Source organism: Humulus lupulus, chromosome 3 (assembly GCF_963169125.1).
Source record: "Humulus lupulus chromosome 3, drHumLupu1.1, whole genome shotgun sequence".
Lineage (NCBI taxonomy): Eukaryota > Viridiplantae > Streptophyta > Magnoliopsida > Rosales > Cannabaceae > Humulus > Humulus lupulus.
Window position 1 is genome coordinate 99192228 of NC_084795.1, and position 20910 is coordinate 99213137.

At 34.2% G+C, this 20910-nt stretch overlaps 1 protein-coding gene across 1 annotated transcript; it reads right to left on the reverse strand.

The window, feature by feature from the left end:
• Positions 1 to 4110: 4110 nt before the first annotated feature.
• On the reverse strand, positions 4111 to 6543 carry LOC133823010 (transcription factor MYB106-like). The gene is made up of 3 exons (XM_062255564.1): positions 6259 to 6543; positions 5974 to 6103; positions 4111 to 5502 (listed from the first exon to the last, which is right to left on the reverse strand). The coding sequence occupies exons 1-3, from the start codon at positions 6389 to 6391 to the stop codon at positions 4371 to 4373; spliced, it is 1395 nt and encodes a 464-aa protein (XP_062111548.1). The 5' UTR covers positions 6392 to 6543; the 3' UTR covers positions 4111 to 4370.
• Positions 6544 to 20910: the final 14367 nt, after the last annotated feature.

The window sequence follows — 20910 nt, forward strand, 5'->3', positions numbered from 1 at the left end:
AATAATTTTATTAGCAACAATAATAATATATTTTTATTTAAATAAAATCCATATCATAATCTATATATCTATTTTTCATAAAATTGATTTAAATCACTTTATCTATTTTATCATTTTTCATTTTTTTTTATTTTATGATTATTAAATAATAATTAAGGATAAAAAAAATATTTATCTAATTTAAATTCCAATTTGATTAGATATTTAATTGAATAACTATCTAATCAAATATATTTTCTCATTTTTTTTATTCTACTTTTTTTTAAAATATTTAATTAAATAGATTTTCTCAAATTTTTATTCTACTTTATTTGCATACATTTTCAATCTCATTTTTTATTCTACTTTTCTAATTTATGGTCATTAATTAATTTATGAGAGCTCCAAAGAGGTCACGTGACACTCTAAAATTGTTCTAAATCAATTTATCTATTTTCTCATTCTTTTTAATTTTATGATTATTATTTAATAATTAAAGAAAAAAATATCTATCTACTTTGAATTCCAATTTGATTATATATTTAATTTAATAGATTTTCTCACTTTTTATTCTACTTTTCTAATTTAATGTGATTAATTAATTAAGGGAGAAAATCAATATACTTTCTAATTTTGTTATTCTAATAATAATTATATATAATATATGTCAATTAAAAATATCTATAATAATAATAAATAATAATCTATCTATTCACATTTTTAACATTTTGACAAAATACGGGGTTTAAAAGTCAAATTTTTAAAAATAAAAGGTCCAAACAAGTTATAATAATAAATAATCTATCTACTCATATTTTTAACTTTTGACAAAATATAAGGTTAAAAAGTTAAATTTTAAAAATAAATTGTCCAAATGAGTAATCAATCAAAATACATGATTCAAATAATCTATCTATATATTCATATTTTCAAACTTTTGACAAAACACGAGTTCCATAAGTTAATTTTTAATAATAAATTGTCCAAATGCATTATTGACTAAAATACAAGATTCAAAATAGTATGAATCCTTACACAAAACATTGAATTCTATATACATAATTTAGATCTTTTATGAAGAATTTTTAACATTTTGACTAAATACGGAGTCAAAAATTTCATTTTTAAAAAGAGGAGGTCATAATAGGTAATCAACCAAAATATAAGGTTTAAGTAATCTATCTATTTATTTATTTTTTTAACCTGTTGACAAAACGTAAGGTCTATGTGTTTGGTATGAGAGATTTTGTAGAAGGAATGGAAAAGGTAGGAGGGATAGAGGTGGGTGGAGAGCAAAAAATATTTGTTTGGGAAGAAGTCTCAGTCCAAATTCTCCAAAATCAATTCTTCAAAAAATGAAAGAACAAAAAATAAGACAAAAAAAATTAGAAAAAATTACATATGTGCCCTTCAATATAAATTAAATATATATTATATAATAATAGAGATGATTTACGAATTTTGCATTTAAATTTTAAATCTACCCCTCAATACCAAACAATATTGAGGAAACTAATTATCGTCTCCATCTTTTTTATACCCTCCATCCTTCCAACACTCTTTCCTTCTTGTCAAACATTGAATAAAATTTCATTTTTAAAATAAAGAATCCAAACAGATAAATGACAAAAATAAACCTTACACAATACATAAATTTATTTATTCGTAATTTAAACTTTTTTTTTATATAAAACAACCACGTGAAGCGTATTAAGAAAATGTACTTATGTAACAAATTTTTTGAGCTTTGTTTTCAACATTATAAATTATTTGGAATTTTCTAAAAATCTGCAAGAGGTTCGCTACACAATGAACGCCATCGTAAAAAAAATTCAAGATGCCCCAATTTATCCATATAAGGAGTGTATTGTATTAGTAGGGAAAAATGACTCTCTACTACAAAATTTCGGAAAAAAAATATAAGAAATTTATATTTTTTTAATTATTACAAAATACTGCGCGAAGTGCGGTTATATTTTCTAATTTGAATATAAAATTGTGCTCTTATATATATTTACTTACATTTTGAAAGATTAAATGTAAAACAAAATATACAAATTGATGAAACAAAAATTCAATAAAACTGAATAGCTTCGATTATAATTCCACTTTACAATTTAGAACCCATGAAATAGTGATGTAATTTGTGATTTTACATCTAATTAAACAAATAAAAACCAAAGAGTTAAACACCTAAAATTAAAACAATAGATTAATAGATAATGTAAAAAAGGAAAATAAAAAAACTGAGCATTTCAGCCGTACTTCCAATTAATGTTGATAATATATAAGTAAATATATTAAAAGCTGTAAATCTACTTTATATCAATTAATAATTTTGATCGATACATTATACATATAATGAGCATTTACTGATTTACTAACTATGCACGACTCATAAGTTAATTCACAGTTTAACATTTAGTTGAAGAACGCTTTTAATGTTTCCACGTTTACGTGTACCATATGTATAACCTTGCCTGTCTATATATATAAACGAGTAATGCTAGACATTTGCGTGTATACAGAGAGAGAGCATTATATATAAATATAAATGGAGAATTTGAAAAATACATTATGCATATGTATATATGTATGGGCAGATATGGAAGGTCAAGGCAATTGATGACATATGTACAAATATATATAGAGCTTAGGGCTATATATATAAACATATTATATAAGATGGTTATGATTGCCCGGCCAGGGGAGATCGGTCCTTTTCTCCAAATGGAACTGTGACATTAATTAGAGAAGAGACACACTTTATTAATTCACAGCAGTATAACTGCTCACTGACACTCTTCCTTTAATGCATCTTCAATTACGGACCCAGTCGCTACTAGTACTACTACTACTACTACCTATCCCCTCCACAATATATATTATTTTTCCAATAACAATAATAATAAATATGTACATATATAAACATATATGTACTTGCCTTATTATATGCATATGCAATATAATATACCGTATATCTTAAGTTGTATGCCTTGCTATTCCAACAAAATAAATTGAAAGAGATCAGTATTGAACTGAAAATAATTAAGGTAATTAGTACGTATATTATTACCTCTCGTTTATCAATATTTTACGTAATAAACAGTGAAATCCATGTCAACGGTATAGGAAGTACACAAATATAGTGCTGTGTTTAATTATATACATATATATATATATTGCATATATATCATGAGTGCTCCTCATATATAATAAGAATTGAGTATTCTCTTCAATATCGCTTGTCATGCATGAGAGATTAATTAAGCCTGATTAATGCATATATAATAGTAACACCATTAGTACATCCAACAATATAGATTTACTGCAATAAAATAATAGAGGTTATTCCTATATAGAGGTTATTGTGTATATCATATATGAATTATATTTTACTACTCTCTTTTTAGTACATATATATTATTATATAACGTATATATATAATATAGTGATGATCACAGTAGTTGATCATACGCTAACTGTGTTTATTACAGTATATATACAGCCGTAATATAATATTAATTGTTATAATTAACGACTGAGACGATCGAAATCTGTGTATCCCCATTATTATTATTATTTTCCTCAGAATATCCCTATTTATCTTTATCATGAATCAACCTAGCTTGAAGCTATCACACCTGAAAACAAAACCCCACTGTATAATATGAAAAAAAAAAATCCAATGATAAAAAATCTTCTTTTTTTCACAAGTACGTACAAAACCGTACGGCTCTAAATTTTTTTAACGAATCCAATAATGATCATAAAAAGGGTAATTAAGTTATATTAATTTTTTAAAATATTCTTATTTTCTTATTTTGAATTTTTTTGGACTGTTTTAATAACGTATCTTTATTTAATTGTTTGGACAAATTTGTTAATGGACATTGACGAACTTCGATATTTTTCCTTGTTTTTGCATCATAACGCGTTTTTATCCTCAAATTGGAATATACACATATACATATATAGTTTGGGCAATAATTTTCTTATAACAATTATCATCGCATAAGTATTTAATAATGTTGGACCATAAAATCAGAATATTTGAATCTCCAAAATTATTAATATTCAGAAAATAAATAAATATATATGGAAATGTAAAATATCATCATGATGATCATGTTTAAAGGGATTGATCAATATATATATATAGATCGTTCGAGTTTATAAAAAACTAAAAAAGGACTTGAGTTATTATTATTATTAACTATAAGAGTTTTCCCTTATTATTAGTACACTAACTTGCTAATCATGTTTAATAAGCCACTATCATCATCTATGACTAGCCCTATAGTCACTAAAACAATTAATTAAGACATACAGACCACTGAGACCAGCACACTACCACTATTATTACCGCTACTGCTTCTAAGAAAACTATATCAAAACACAGGCGACCCAGACGGTGAGGTGTTGACCAAATTCAGTATACTATTCCAGTAGTTCTTATTCTCTTCAAATATTCCGCTAGCTCCGCAGCTTCCGTCGTTAGAGTTCTCTCCATCTCCGACTACGTCTACCACCGCCGAGTTCGGTTCCTGCTCCGAGTTGTACATGAAAGCATCCGTGAATCCTTCAATGATATTAGACAGCGCCACCGTGGGCACCGCCACGCTGTCGCTAGTACCGTCCATCGTAGCTCCAGCCCTAAACCCATGATCGACAAACCAAGCTCCGCCGTCATGACTACAAGCAAACGCAATGTCCTGCAACGACATCGTATTAGCATGTTCCATATTCCTTTCCTTGAACTCCGGTGGCGTAGGTGGAGCCACCGCCATATGGTTATTATTGTGATTGTGATCACTCATCGCTACTTTGGTTGGAGTGTTGGTAGTGGTCGTGCCGTAGCACGATTTCCAACCGTCAACATTATCGGTTTGGTCATGATCAGTAGTGGTATTAGTACCGAATCCACCACCAACTGTCGTAGTAGTTTGATTATTAATTCTAGTGTAACTATGATTGGCGTCCGGGAAGTTCAACGTGGACGTTGGAGATTCAAGGTCGTCCATAGCCATCATCCCCGCGAGAGTATTGCAATCTCTGCTACTGTTACTTGACTTAGTCCACGCGCCTTGCCATGCTTTGAGAACATCCAGGCACGGTGGTGGGGCTATGGCTCCACCGGGCTTGTTCATGAAATGGTGAGCCGGAGCCGAGCCGAGCTGGTGGTTGTGATTATGAGGTAGTACTGCGATGTTGTTGTTGTTGCTGTTGTTGTTATTGTTATTGTTATTGCTGTTGTTGACAATATTGTTAGTAACCAATAGCTTGGATTCTCTAACTAATCTGGCTTCTGCTTCAAGCCGAGCGCTTTCCCACTGAGCCATGTGGCTTAGGTTTGCGGCGTCTTTGGGGTTACCGGAGCCGGAGCCAAGGGCATCTATCTTAGGCTTGTGGGTCACGGGATCTATCCCCATCTTGGTCAGTCTTTTCTTCAAGTGGGTGTTCCAGTAATTCTTGATCTCATTGTCTGTTCTCTTTGGCAAGTGAGTTGCTATAGCTGACCATCTTGTAAAAATAATTCCAATAAAGGAAAACAAAAGTTATTATTAGCTCAATAAAAGAGTATGAAGTAGTCTCTTTTTGTGAATGTAAATTATTATTAATTAAGAGAAGAAAATATAAAAGATACAATTATTAGGGTTCGCTTATTTTAGCTGAATAAGTAGATTTTATATATATATATACGTGTATAATGTTAATGATCAGTAGTATTGTTATTAATATCTGGCCCATGGACTTTTGCTTAATCAATTGAGTTGTCAATATAATACGCAGTGATAGTGAATGGGTGTAACTACTGCTATATGAAGTTTCGTTATGAGATGCAGTACAATTTAAGCAGTGGCAGGAAAGAGTTAATATACGGAATCAGTAGTCATGATATTTAGTTAATACTACTAATATTAATTATATATATGAAACTTCAGGTTGCAAAAAAAGAAAAATGTGAAAGTTTTGAAGGTGAATTTAGTGTACCTGTTTCCGAGGAGAGCATGGAGTTGAATAATGGTCTGTTCTTCTTGTAAACTAAACTTTCCTCTTTTGATATCAGGTCTAAGATAGTTTGTCCACCGCAGTCTGCAGCTTTTCCCACATCTTTGAAGCCCTGATCATATATAATATATAATAGATTGAGTAAAACAAAAATCAAAAACAAATTAACTAGCTAGTATATATGTATATATATACCGTACGTGTGTGTACATATTTATAGATTGATCATGCATAATATTATCGTTATATAAAGTTGTTGAAAAGCACCAGCTTTAGCAGGCAAGGCTCGCCAGCTTCCATGGCCATGTTCTTCGATGTAAGCCAACAACTTTTGGTCTTCCTCAGGAGTCCATGGTCCTTTTTTCAAACCTACCTTCTCACAACATGGAGACCTGCCCATTTTTCTATCTTTCTTTCTTTTGACTCCAAAGACCAAAGTAGAAGAAGAACCTCAGTAAGCTTATGCTGCAGATATATATAGCTAGAGAGAACTTGATTATCAGAGGATGAGACCGATCTCTTATAAGAAAAATGTCCTAAGGAGATTGGGGAAAGTAAGAAAATGAGTGCCAATATATATAGAGGGGTAGAGTAATAAATAAGAGAAAGGTGTTAAAGGGACGTCAAAACCAAGGAAGAGTTAATAATAAATAAGGATATGTAGTATATTTAAAATACAATTTATATATATATATCTATTAATTTATATCCTGACCAATATAACCCTTGACACTTGATTATTAATTGATTCTCTAGCCTTCTTAAAATATACTATTCCAATATTAATATTAGCTATATAGTTATATATTATGAAATTAATAATCTAGATTAGTGTAGATAATTACGTGAATGGCAAAAAAATGCTGGTCCAGCTAGCTTTTTTACGAGGCACGTGCATATGCAGTCCATTGGATAAATAATTTATAACTTATTATATAGTGTTAGGTGAAGCTTTAAGCGTATGATTATTAATATATCATCGCTCCTTCGCCTTACAGATTTGTCAAATAAATATGTTTTTCATTCATTATTATAATTAAAGTCTCGTTTTTTAATTATTTCTGACATTCAAAATTTGGTATGAGAGTCCCTTAATTAACCTAAAATTATTTTTCGGCTCTACAATAATAATGTTGTTAAATTTTAAGAGTTTATAGGGAATTGTATCGCAATTATACAATACATATTAATTGTAGTTATATAAGACTTTTTTTTGGGGGGGGGGGGGGGGGGGGTTTTATAATTTCCGGAAAGTAGTGTAAAAAAGATAAACTAATTATCACAAAAATTGTTTTTTTCTTCCATCAAACAATATGAACCAATTCAACGATCAAAACTTTTGAAGCTTTATGGACCAATTCATATATCTCTTCTATATAAAAAAAATTGCATAACCGAAATTTTTTATTTTAACAGTTTGTTTTGTTAATTTTAACGGAATATTCTAAATATTTAACAGAATAAATCTTTAAAAATAATAAACATAAATATTTATTAATTATATTAATATAAATTCAAATGTTATATAATATTATAATAATTGTAATAATATATAATACAAAACTAGATATTTAATAATTATATTAATATAAATTCAAATGTTATAAAATATTATTATTATAATAATAATATTTAATACTTATATTAATATAAATTTAAATATTATAAAATATCATTATAACAATAATATATAATACATAATATTAATTTTTATTAAAAAAATTATCATTTGTATTTGAAAAGATTAGCATATTATATTTATTTAAAAAAAAACTATAAACAATATTTTGGTTTAATTTTTTTTTAATATGTTTATATCTTTTTTTATATATCGTTGATGCCGTTTTTCGTCAACTTTATTATGAAGAGCACTAAACAATGTTACAGAAAAAATAGAAGAAATTACAAGTTTTATACGTGGTTCAGCAGTTAAAATCTGCCTAGTGCACAAGTCAATATTATTTATCTTAATACTCTCTCAAAGCTTTTTCAGAAAGAAATTTGACTGAGTATTCTTAGTACAATTTTGCGTGAGTACAAATGAAATTCCCCAAGCTATTTATAGACCTTGTTGATAGAATAGCTCTCCCTTATTTCAGGAAGTTACAATCAATCATTGAAATTTGAAATAAATACAAATAAATGCATTAGTTATATAATATCCTATGAAAATATGGATTTAATTATCTGATAACAACAAATCCCTAAGGAATAGGGATTTCCCAACAGTTGTCGTGTGCAAAACGCGTCGCTAAGCTCGATTGTAAGACTAATGCACTTTTCGAGACCAATCCAGATTTCGAGCTCGTCACTCTAGTCAACCTCCTTCTAATCTAGCGACTTTGCTGACCTCACTCTTCGGAGAAGACCAGTGCCTTCGAGCTTGCAACCTAAGCTTGAACAAGGTCACCCATGCTCGAGTGTTAATAACTAACCAGACCTGGAATCATGTCAATATATACAAGTGTACTGCCAACACTTGTTATTTTCGAGCTTACCCTTTTCGAGCCTACATTTCGAGGCTATTTATTCATTCTCGAAATTTTGGTGTAAACATTTTCCCCCTCAAAAGTGTTGGTTTGAATCATCTGAGAAGGAAACTTTTGAACTTCACTTTCAAAAAACATACCCACCTACCACACTCGAGTGCGGACATGTGTCATTGGGGGATTGCATACCGAGAGTACTCAAGTACACCCTATTCTGCACATGCCCTTTCATATGACCTGTTTTCGCCAATATTTTAGAATTAAACTCGGTCCATCAGATCCTCTTTTAACTCAAACCAAGGGCTTAGATTCATTCGACCCTTGCCATTCTCTCTGGCGTATTTATATATATATATATATATGTTTGTATGTGTGTGTCCATTTCTTCCACCTTCTTTTTCACTTTTGCGTTTTTATCCTTCAAAAAACACGAACCAGAGAAAATAAAACCATAGTTTTTTTTTCTTTTTCTTTGCATGTTCTCTAAACCCAAAAAATAAAGTAATCTCTCAGCCTTCGGCTCAGTGGGATCATTTCTGCTTCCTCTTCTACAATCAACAATATCCTCTTTTCCAAGATCATCTTCGTGTAAGTTTCTGATCCTTATATATATATATTTACGTGTTTCCTCTGTGCGTAAGAAAAAGCTTTTCTGGTTTCTACCAGATTTTTAAAACCTCTCTTGCACTAGATAAGTTTTGGTTGTGTAGGGTTCTACTGATCAAAAACATGATTTAGGCCAACTTTTGTTTGGTAGTAACAGATAAAAATAAAGCATTCTTAGGTTATGGGGTATTTAGGTCACTGGTTCGTGTAGCTTAAGAAATAGGGTTTTGGATTAGGGTTTTGATGCACATATCCCGATAACATAGCCTTTTTGGGTAACTGCCCACTTTTCCCTAGAAATTCGAGATTCTTTTAAACTGATAATAACCATCCCACTCCCGCATGGGAACACTCTTGATGCCCCGAACATAATAACAGTTCGGTGTTGGCATTTGAGTTAATCTCGCAATTCGAGCCTTCAGGCTCGATTAATGCAATCTCGTTATCTCGAGCTTACGAGCTCGAGAGTTATCAAGATCTTAACCCTTTCCTCTTCTCCTTTTCTTTTCTATAATGGGCCCTCACCTTTTTCTTCCTTGTTAGATGTCGCAGTCTTCTGAGGATTGGTGGGGGCAGAGCTTGCCATCCCTTACCATCCATCATCTCTCAGACTTGAATCGCCTCTTACACGAAATCAACGACTAATTTGAGAGCACAAGGAGCGGTGTGAGCAAGAACTTATACAAACCCATTTTTGACGTCAGATCGATGAGGTCGAAGAGAGGAAAAGAAAGAAGCTCCGAGTTGCGGTGTATCCCGATCCGGACCCCGAGGTGCAACCAATTCCGCTAAACCCCAAACTCAAAGTCACTATAGCATATTCTCCTAATGAAATCGCATTCAGCCTCATGGAGGGTTCATCAAATAAGCCATCCAAAGCCCCCAAATCTCTTTCAATCCTGGTCTCGAAGAGTTATTTTTTCGAGGTCGAACACTACCCAAGCTCCATAACCTTGACTCGACAGATTTCTAAGCTTCTCTTCTACCATGGGTTGAAGATCTCCAGCCAGTTAGTATGTCATCCCGCCAGCTCCGACGAGAGGAGTTATTTTGACCCTAGTGATGGCGATCTTGATAGAAAGCTTAAGCTCGCAGCCTGGAGTCGTGAACACTTGCGAGCGAGGGCTTTACTACCTCTGGAGGACTACTTCCAACAAAGCTTTCTGGACTATGATGGCATAGCCTCATTCCAACTCCAGAAAAACTCGTACAGGGTCCTGACCGCGTTGAGATCGCTGTATCAAGAGATGAAGTGGGAGGAACCCTCGGCACATGAGATCCTTTATCACTTTTTCCTCAAAAGCAACCCTTCCCGAGCTCGCGACGGAGACAGGTTCTACTACCTTTCAAGCTATCCCAAGGAGAAACGACTATTCGAGGATATCCTCAATCATCCTCCTAATTTCATGACCGTCTTTTTCTGGAAGAACGGTCTCGCTTCTTCTCGGTTCTACTCCTTCCATTGAATTCGTAAGTATTTTGCTATGGTCCTTACTGATTTGATTTTCCCTTTCATTTTCAAGCTCAATTGACTCACTCAAATCTTGCATACAACCAATTATCACCGTCCCCAGCCTACAAAAGCCATGAAGGAACATAGGGAAGCTATCCTCAAGCTCCCCTACGGTCGACAATCACTCTCCTACCTTCTTCACGAAGACAAGCTCCTGTTGGTTTTAATAGATCAAATCAGAGATTATATGCAGCGGAACAACATTCAAAATTGTTAATTTAACCCCACAAGATTTCTAGATCTACTTCTTCACATACATATATATATATATTGAATCAAAGAGATGAATAGAAAATTACATCAAGTCCTTCCTTGCTACTATCTTTTTGTACGGCAAAAACTCTTGAGATCTCACACCAAGATCTTCCAACATGTTCTCAACACTCAAAGAACGAGTGTGGGCTCGCTATACAAAACAATAGGAAAAATCTATTTAATAGATGATCTCAACATATGAGATATGATAAAGTTTGGACCTAAGTTTGTGAAGAACAGTGACCTATGCTTGTATCACAGTTCTATTTCTCTCAGGGAGATTTCACAATATGTTTTCTATCACTGAAAAGCATCGATCTGAAAAACTGATCTCCTATATTTAATATATCCAATATATTAAAAATAAAATATTGGTTATTTAAAATAATTTAAAATAACTAACCAGTTATCAGATTTTGTTTAAATAATAATATTTAATCATATTACAATATCTCATTATTTATTTAATATTTAAATAACTAAAATTGTGGAACAAAGAAACTTCTAGAAGCTTCTTGTGCGTGTAGCACAGTGACTGTGCACTGTGCTACACGTCCACCACATGCCAGGGAAGGCATGTGATTTTTCTCAATTTTCATCATTATTTAAATACCGAAAATCCCAAAAATAAATTAATTATATTTTTGTTAAATCAAATAATCAATTAATTGATTACACATAATTATACAATAATTATGTTTAGTGCATAGAAAAATATTTTGCTTATCAAATAAGTCATTTTACCCAATTTTGTATTTATCTTTGTCAGTGTTTGTTTGAGCCATTTCGAGGACCACTGATCTATAACATTAAGCTCCAATAAATTAAAACTAAATAATTAAACTCTTTAATTATAATAGTTAATTTATTAATTATGATATTTCTCCACTATAAATTCATAATTGAACTCTTTATGTTATAGATATACTTTTATAGAAATCTTATTTTAAGTTGTCCATTGATATAACCATCCTACAATAGTTCAACCCTCTAATTAATTAGTTCATAAATTAGAATGGAAGAATTACAATTTTACCTTTCTAATTTACTTCTTATTCCTTAAGTACCATTAATTCACTAGTGAACAATTAATCTATAATCTAATTATAGATTTGAGCTCAAAATCATTCAGTTCTAGAAGTAACCCTTAAGGGAACCAATATACGATCCGTTAGGAAAGATTATATTTCGTATTGTTGATACATGTGTCCCAGCCATCCATGATATTAAATCTCCAAAACAAAATCCATTAGCCTCATTCTATGAAGAGACCTTAACGAATGAATCAATAGATTTAATAAACATGAACACGAGTTCATGAACACTCAGGATTTAGGTTGATTATAAATGATCATCAACTATGATATGAATTACAAGTCATTATTATTAAATGGATTTTTGATAAAGACTTTTATTCTTATCGGTCTATGTCATATATAATTATATTATATAAAGCGCCTTTACAGAGGTGTCTTACCACATCAATAATCCGAATCTATATTATTTGTATCAACATGATACTCATCAAATCGTACTTACAACTCCAATTAAAGAATTTCATAACTTCAATTTGTTGTTGTTGACTATTTTTATTCATTCATGTGATCTTAATTCTCTTGTACTAATACAAGATCACATCCTCAATAATGAATATGGAATTTTTCTGATATTTACAAAATTATTCAAACAATAATTTAATAATCTAAATATAACAATTATAGACCATTGTATTTATTTATTCATCAAAATAATAAATATCTTTTACATGCTTTTAGGACATACTCCTAACAGCTCCGTCTCTTCAACCTCCTTAGGGAGGGTGAGTCCACTTACGATTCCGGCAATCGTAAATATGTGAGGTGGGAAGACGTCCCAACGCCCACTACCAATCTACCCGTGAGAGGCAATCACGTGGGCTCGAGCTTGTAACATCCTGTGTTTTGAACACCCGTTAGTAGCGAGTGAAGAATTATGTGAATTATTATTTCGATAAATAATATTATGTGAATTTATGTTATTTCGTTAATTTTATAGCCGTTGTGCTAATTTGGTAAAAGGTAAAGAGCAATAGCACTCTCTCCCCATTGAAGAAGGAAGAAACTCAAGAGATATCTAGGCAAGTGTTAGTTACGAACCTAGTATATTATTTTCCTTCTCTTTTTCTTTCAAACCCGAAATCCTAAGGGGTTTTACTACGTATGCATGGGATTCTAATAGCCATGCATGACATGGATATTGTGTTCTAGGTCTAAAAGGAAGTTGTTATAAGAAGATCTCAAGATTTGAAGCTTTTTGATGTTTTAGTGAGAACGAAGGTAAGGATTTTAGAGTTTTGGTAATGTTTCCACTCATCTCCATCTTCTACCCTAAAACTCTTTTAAAAATATGCATGTGGAACCTTTGGGGCTTGGTTTGAGTGTATAGAATCCAAGGATAAAGTTCAAAAAGCTAAGGAATCTCATCTCCAAGCTAGAACAATCAAAGGTAGAATTTTTGGTTGGTTCTGTAGTATTTTTGGTTTTTATTAGTAGATATGGTTGTATAGACTATTTTATTGGTCTTTGGAGTTTATTTTATGTTTGACGGTTAGATTGGTTGATTTGATTATTTCCATGCATGCATTTGGCTAGGGTTTTGCTAGTTGTGTTTATTTGTGCTAGAATGTGTAAAAATGCATGTTGCCAAGTTTTCGCGGTCTAACTTCCAATGGGACATATCGTATCCTACTACCTCTGCTTGTGGAAATAATTTGTATGGTTGCATATTTCTAGATGAGAACTTGAGTTTAGGCTTTTGAAAATCGAAAAAATATATTTTCAAACCTATGTTATGAACTTTTTGGCATCTTGATGCAATCTAGAAAATTTATGGGCAGCATGCACTTCCCATATTTTTTTAATATTGAACACGTTTTACTGAGCAAAAAGCCATGAAATTTGGTAAAATGTTATTTCAAATATGTGTAACGATCACAGAAATTTTTTAGGGGAAAATGAAAAATGGTTAAAGAGTAATAGCTTTTCAAAGTTTTCCCTAATAGCCTGAAAACGAAATTTTTGCTACCCAGATTGTCTTACATTTTTTAATGGGTTTCCCTATCCTAAAAATTATTAAATTTTTAGAGAAACTAAATTAGATATGATTAAAGATCCTGGTAAAATTTTAGAAAAAACGGGGATACGGTGTAAGAGAAATAAGTTTTCAAAGAACCCTAAAAATCTGAGAAAAACTCCTGGGCAGCAGGCACTATCCAGATTTCTTTATATGGTTTAATGGGTTTTGCCATCCCAAAAATTATGAAACTTGGTGAGAAATTTTTTAAGATATGTGTCAAGGCCCTGGTAAAATTTTAGAATAAATATGTCACGGTTTAAGTGTAGTGATTTTTCTAAGTTTCCCTATAAACGGGGAAAATTAGTAATTTCAAACCTTAACAAAAAATGATTTTTGGGAGGTTAGTTCTCCTAACCTAAATTGAATTTTGACGTGAGCCTTCGCTTAGTTCCTGTCATTAGGACGCATATTACGTGAACGAGATTTTATTGGGTTGTGGTTTGAGAACCTAACATAGAATGTGAGCTTAAAAGCGAGATTTTTATCACGTTAAAATGAATAGTGAAAAAAGTTAGGTTCGGAATTGGAAATGAAGTTGTTTTAAAAAATAGCTAAATTTTTCGATATCTAACCAATCCTAAATTAGCTTAAGGTTATTGATAATTTATTTTTACCATTTTCTAAACACGGGGTCCAATTGCCCTTTCTTTTAGAAAATGGCGTAATAGAGATCCTAGATTATGGATTAAAGATGGTAAAAATGGGAGTTAGGTTTTATAAAACTGTAAATCAAAAAGTATTATCGTTAACGAATAATAAATTGTAAAAGGTCGAAACGCAATATTTTTGGGTAAAGAATGGAAAACGGTAAACTCCGTACTTGAGTAAAAATTTGGTAGTTTTCTAAGATTAAGAGTTGTTTAAAACTCCTTTTATAAGTAACTGAAATACGCTAATACGATTGAGAGAGTAATCTAGAGATAGAATATTAAAAAGCACAACACGGAGAGCATGTTGCGGTAAGGACAATTTTTCTCAGGAAAATCATAAATTGATTAAAGGATTAATCCAAGTACACTGTATTAGTTACAGTAACCGCGAACGAAAAAGCGAATAGCGAAGTTGAAAGATCCAGTTGAGAACTAAGGACTCCATGTAAGTTAGCCTTTCTCTTTCTTGGCAACAACATGAATATACTAGTGTGTGCTTGCAGTAGTAGATTACACTAGTTTTGTTTGGGTCATTAAGACCTGGGTATGCTTAATGCCTACTCTTGCAATGCTTTGGCCTTCTATGGATAAATGGTAAGTAGGTTCGGGTTGAAGCCAGAACCTTAGCATATTATAGTCCAAGTTGGAGCCAGGACAGTGCTAATATAGTCCGGGTTGGAGCCAGGACATGGTAAGCATATAGTCCGGCTTGAAGCCAGGACAATTATAAAATAGTCCGAGTTGGAGCCAGGACATGGTAAGTACATAGTTTGGGTTGAAGCCAGGACAATGGTAATATAGTCCGGGTTGGAACTAGGACAATGGTAATAAATTTCGGGTGGGAGTCAGGACATTAACGATGGAACCAGGTTGAGGCTTGGATCCCTTGTTGATAATTTAATTGCTTAGTCATGATGTGTGTTAAATATATTTGAATATTATGAGAATCATCTGAGTGCAGGATATTACGATATGAGTGATATATTGTATGTTTTGGGAATTTTCTGGTGCATGTTATCATGCTATGTGTGAACTTGGTTGTTAGAAATAACCAGAGTATTTATTTCGGATATGGTTATATATCTTGAATGTTTGAGATTTTTCTAAATGCAGGTGGTTTTGATTTGTATGAACATTGGTTGTTGGGGACAACCAATGTGCTTAATTTTTCTATTAGGACTATTATTGAGAATTGTATGCTAGGGTTGGAATTTATCCAATACCCTAATGACCGATAGCGGTAACTACTTTAGGGCAACCCGTTACTGGGTTTAGTATATTTGGGTGCAAGGCTATTCTTACTAAGTGTTTTCACTTACCTAGTTGTTTCATGTTGTAGGTAAGTGCAAAAGCAAAGTGGAGAAGTGAGCGCCAGAGTCTACTTGTGGATATGTACATGTGGCCCGACTTGGGGAGGTTTTTGATGGATCACCATTTTTAAAAGAAAAAGCTGGAAGTTGTTATTTCTTTTGGGATAATTATTTTGTTATAAATTTGAGGAAGAGTGGTTGTATTTCTGTTTACTAAACTAAAAGTGTAAGCACATGATCTTTTAAAAGTATTTTTGTATATGGATTTTTGGTACAATGAGTTAAAAGTAAAAAGTTCTACATTTCGCATGATTTGGTCTTGTATGTTTTGAGGGTCGTGACAGAGCTCACGTATCCCTATCCCTCGCCCAATCGAACCCTCGGGCTCGAGTAATGAGGCACAGGACGAGGCCTCGGTGAGCTCGTTAGGATGGGGTAAAGTTATGCTCGACCCATCTATGTGGTCTCCAAGTCTTTGTAAATATGAACCTAATGTAATGGTTATTTTTAAGAACCCAAAGAATAACTTCTTGGCCTGGTTGAGGGTAGACCTTAGAGTCCATATGTTCGATAGTGGGTTAGGAAAATACCAAATAATGTATAGTGTAAATGAGGTTTGGGCTGGGATAGTTGTGCAATATGGTACAAACGACTATAAGGACCTTTCGAGGATGTCCCCTACTTTCAGGGAGGGGATTCAAATAGCCTCGTTAGAAGATAGAGAAATTTCTTGGTCCTTGAGTTCGAGCTCAAATGAATCCTCTAGTTAGGTTCCTGATACTTAGTCATAATTAATATTGAACTGTGTATAGTATTTCTTTTCTTGGCTTAACTGATCTTCTTTATTTCTTTAAGGTGAGATGGATTCCAACCTGGACAACATTATGGGGTAGCGTCCTAAGGCTCAAGGCAGTAAGCGAGGACGTGCCACCTTGAGGAAGGGTGGTCCTCCATCAAAAGTTGCGAAGGTGGCCGAGGATCGTCTCCTGGCGACCTCGAAGGTCGTCTCCAGTGAGCCCAAGGTCCAAAATCCCGACACTACGAGCATGATCGAGGACACCACTCCCGTGACCTCAAGAGCCACCATGAATGAGCCTTCGACCACTATGTCGTCTCCTAAAAGAAGGAAGACTCCTCCTCGCCTAGTCCTCACTGGGGATAAATGCAAAAATGTTGCGAACCCTTTGGTTCCCAAGCTTGTGGGTGCCCCAATCGTGGTCCAACAGTTTGTGGCTGCACCGCAGATGCGAGAATATCCCCTGGAAAACATGGGTAGGAGCTTAGGGGCTAATCTATGCTCAGACCTAATGTCTCAGGCAGGTCAATTGTGCAGAAACCTTGACGCCAACGTGTGGCAATTCTTGGGGGGTTTAACCCCACACACCTCATCGATCAAACTATGGAGCTCAGAGTTTCGATAAGTCTTTCATTTGATTTTTAATTTCTTGGTTACTTGTTACACATTTTATAACCATTGTAACCTTGTGTTTCAGACCCTTCTTGGTGTCTTACGCCAAAGCTCACTTTTTTCCTCGAAAATGGTCGCTGCCGAGCCCTTGGTCTATGACAAAAACCAAGCTCAAATATGTGCCAAGGACAACTTGAAGAAGGCCAAGGGAGCCTAAGCCAAAGCTGAGGACCTACTCAAGGAAACAATAGAGGCTCGAGCCCACGCTGAAACATCGCTCCAGGAGGTCCGATAGGCCCAAGCCCAGCTCGAAGATGCTCTCAAAGCTTCCCAAGCCCTGCTCGTCTCTTCTGAGGTGCCCATGTTAACAACCTGAAGGCGGAGCTTGAAACCAAGACGGTGAATTTTGACGTTGCTAGGGCCAAGATCGACCACTTGAAGGCTGAAACGAGTGTTTCTAAGGCAGAAGTCGAACGCCTGATTGAGGATAAGAACTCTGCCTTCGAGATCCTTGAGGATGAGAAGAAATGCATGCTCAAGGAGTTCAAGGCCAAGAAGGATTGGGCTACAGACTGGGCCATGTACATGATGTGGTCTCTGAACCGCAAGATGGCACTTCATTCCTCCAGGATAAGGAAGAAGAGTTCGTCTCCAGGTGGAAAGCTCGGTTGGCCGAGGAGGAGGTCACTGCCACCACCTTGGACGGCAGAGGCGAAGAGGAGAAAGGCGAGGAGGCTGAGTCTGCACTAGCTAAAAAATGATTTTTTCTTCAAAAAAGGTTGGGTCCCTAATAACTAATTTTTGTAATTAACTTATTTTTATGCCCTTCGGGCAAAGACAATTATAACTTGAGGTTTGAGTATTTTCAATGGTAGTTTTTATTTTTATGCTTATATTTCTTGCTTGAAACATTTACGCATATTGTCTACCTTGAATGCTTTTTCCTTTATCTCCTGCTTACATTTATTGCTCAAAATATTTACACATTGTGCATGAAGTGCTATATTTGTTTATCTATACAAATATTTGTTGGGCTTAAGCTCAAATTTTGACGTATTCATACATAGTTCATTCGATTGCCCTTTTTTGACTTCGTTATTGTCAAGGTCGAATATTACTTTTACAACGTATTTTTAGAAAGTACTTAGTGGCATGTAACCTCGTTAGTCTAGTTATATTTTGCTTTTCCATAGTAACTTTTCCTAATCCTCAAGTATGGTCTCGAGGTTGCGAGATTGAAACGTATTTACAAAAATTTCCAGCCCTATCTCGACTCATGATTTTTGTTGATTTATCTAGAATTACAACTTTTGGTCGTGTCGATTAGGGTTTGTTGGTTTGTTCCAGACTTGTTTAATCTGTGTTTGGTTAATAATCAATACATTGCTATTAGAGTTTATTTTTATTGATGTTATGTTTTTTCGAGCTCATGGTATGATTGTATACCACTTATGCCCCCTTAATATCCTATGATTATGATCTTAGGTTATTGAATTTTGAGAGATTGCAGAAAGTATAACAATAAAAATACAAAATTTGAATAAAATTCAATGCTTTATTGATGAAAAGCAAAAATTAAATACAAGCTGGGTTAAAATGAATAAACATCGTTCCTACATTACTGATAATAAGGTCGTAGATTTTCACCATTCCAAGCTCGCAGGACCAAATCTCCATTCAATCTCGCTAGTTCATAAACACTAGGTCGAATTATGGACTCGATTTGATACGGTCCTTCCCAATTTGGACTGAGCACACCCATAGAGGGCTCTCATGTGGCCAAAAACACGCGTCTAAGGATCAAATCTCCTAGTCCAAATATTCTGTCTCGAACCCTCTTGTTGAAGTATCTTGTAACCCTTTGCTGGTATGCAACATTCCTTAGTTGGACTTCATCTCATTTTTCTTCAATTAGGTCTAGAGTTTCTTCAAGCTGGGATTGGTTTGAAATATGGTCGTATGTCATGCGACTTATTGTTGGAATTTTGATCTCAATAGGCAACATGGCCTCGCAACCATAAGTCAGGGAGAAGGGGGTATGTCTCGTAGAGGTCCGTGCTGGTATTTGAGGTGCTTGTTCCCCCGTTCGATTCTTGTTGGGAGCTGGCTGGGGTGATTCTCTAACCGGGGATGGGTGCCTTATGGGCGATGGTGAGGGCCTTACGTTGCTGGGCCTGGAAGGTCCAAAATTGGCTTGGAATGGCTCTAGGTTATTCCTGACATGCTCGGGGTTATTGTTTTGAGCTACAGAGGGAGCTCGGTTATTCCTCATTCCAGCAGTTACACTTACTGTAGGATTGTCAAAAGCAACATTTTGAGTATTTCTCCCAGGGCGACCACTACCGGTATTAAACCTAGGCCTCGGCTAGGACTGTTGGGCCCTTTGTTTGGCCATTCTGGCGTCCGTACTCCCACGAGGATGCCATATGGTCCTCCGAGGAGGTGCCTGTGCCTCGGCGGCTTGCCTAGCCAATTCTTCGTTATGCCATGTGGCTTTGAGTGGCTATTGGCGTAATTGGAAATTCTCCAATTCCACAATGGGAACATACCTCTCGGGATTATAATAAAGATCCTCGTTGGGATTAGGGATTGGAGCAGGTGGCCCCCTGGAGTCGGATGATTACTTCCTTCATTCGGACCTAGATATGCCACAGGTTGCTTCCCAGTCCTTCACGGGTTGTTCTTAGTCTGAGGAGTTCGTTCCTCAGGGATCTGTGGGAATGGTCGTCCACCAATTCCTAGGTTGTTCATCGCGGCCATTGAAGCAATGCAGGAGGTTTTCTGATTAAACAATACAGAGATTTTCTTAATGCTCTCAATGAAAGCACCAAATTGTTGACGCCATTTTTTGTCAACTTAATTATGAAGAGCACTAAACAATGTTACAGAAAAAACTGAAGAAATTACAAGCTTTTTACTTGGTTCACCAGTTAAAATCTGCATAGTCCACAAATCAATATTATTTATCTTAATACTCTCTCAAAGCTTTTTCAAAAAGCAATTTGACAGAGTATTCTCAGTACAATTTTTGCGTGAGTACAAATGATATTGTCCAAGCTATTTATAGATTTGGTTGACATAATATATTCCCCTTATTTCGGGAAGTTACAATCAATCATTCAAATTTGAAATAAATACAAATAAATGAATTAATTATATAATTTCTCTTGATAACAGGGATTTAATTATCTGATAACAACAATTCCCTAAGGAATATGGATTTCCTAACAATTTCCACGTGCAAAACTCGTCGTTGAGCTCGATTGTAAGGTTGATGCACTTTTCGAGAATGGTCCAGACTTCGAGCTCGTCACTCTAGTCAACCTCCATCTCATCTAGCAACTTTCCTGACCTCACTCTTCGGAGAAGACCAATGCCTTTTAGCATGCAACCTAAGTTCGAACAAGGTCACCCATGCTCGAGTGTTAATAACTAACCAGACCTAGAATCATGTCAATTTATATAAGTGTACCGCCAACACTTGTTATTTTCAAGCTTACTCTTTTTTAGCCTACATTTCGAGGCTATTTATTCATTATAAAAATTTGGGTGTAACATATATAATATTGTCTAT

What these genes read in the sequence shown, in the direction of transcription:
- LOC133823010 (XM_062255564.1), bottom strand. Translation starts at nt 6,391, where the DNA reads ATGGGCAGGTCTCCATGTTGTGAGAAGGTAGGTTTGAAAAAAGGACCA. An exon ending in AGCCTTGCCTGCTAAAGCTG is followed by an intron (nt 6,104 to 6,258) that starts GTGCTTTTCAAC and finishes ATATATGATCAG; the next exon opens with GGCTTCAAAGATGTGGGAAA. An exon ending in CATGCTCTCCTCGGAAACAG is followed by an intron (nt 5,503 to 5,973) that starts GTACACTAAATT and finishes TATTTTTACAAG; the next exon opens with ATGGTCAGCTATAGCAACTC.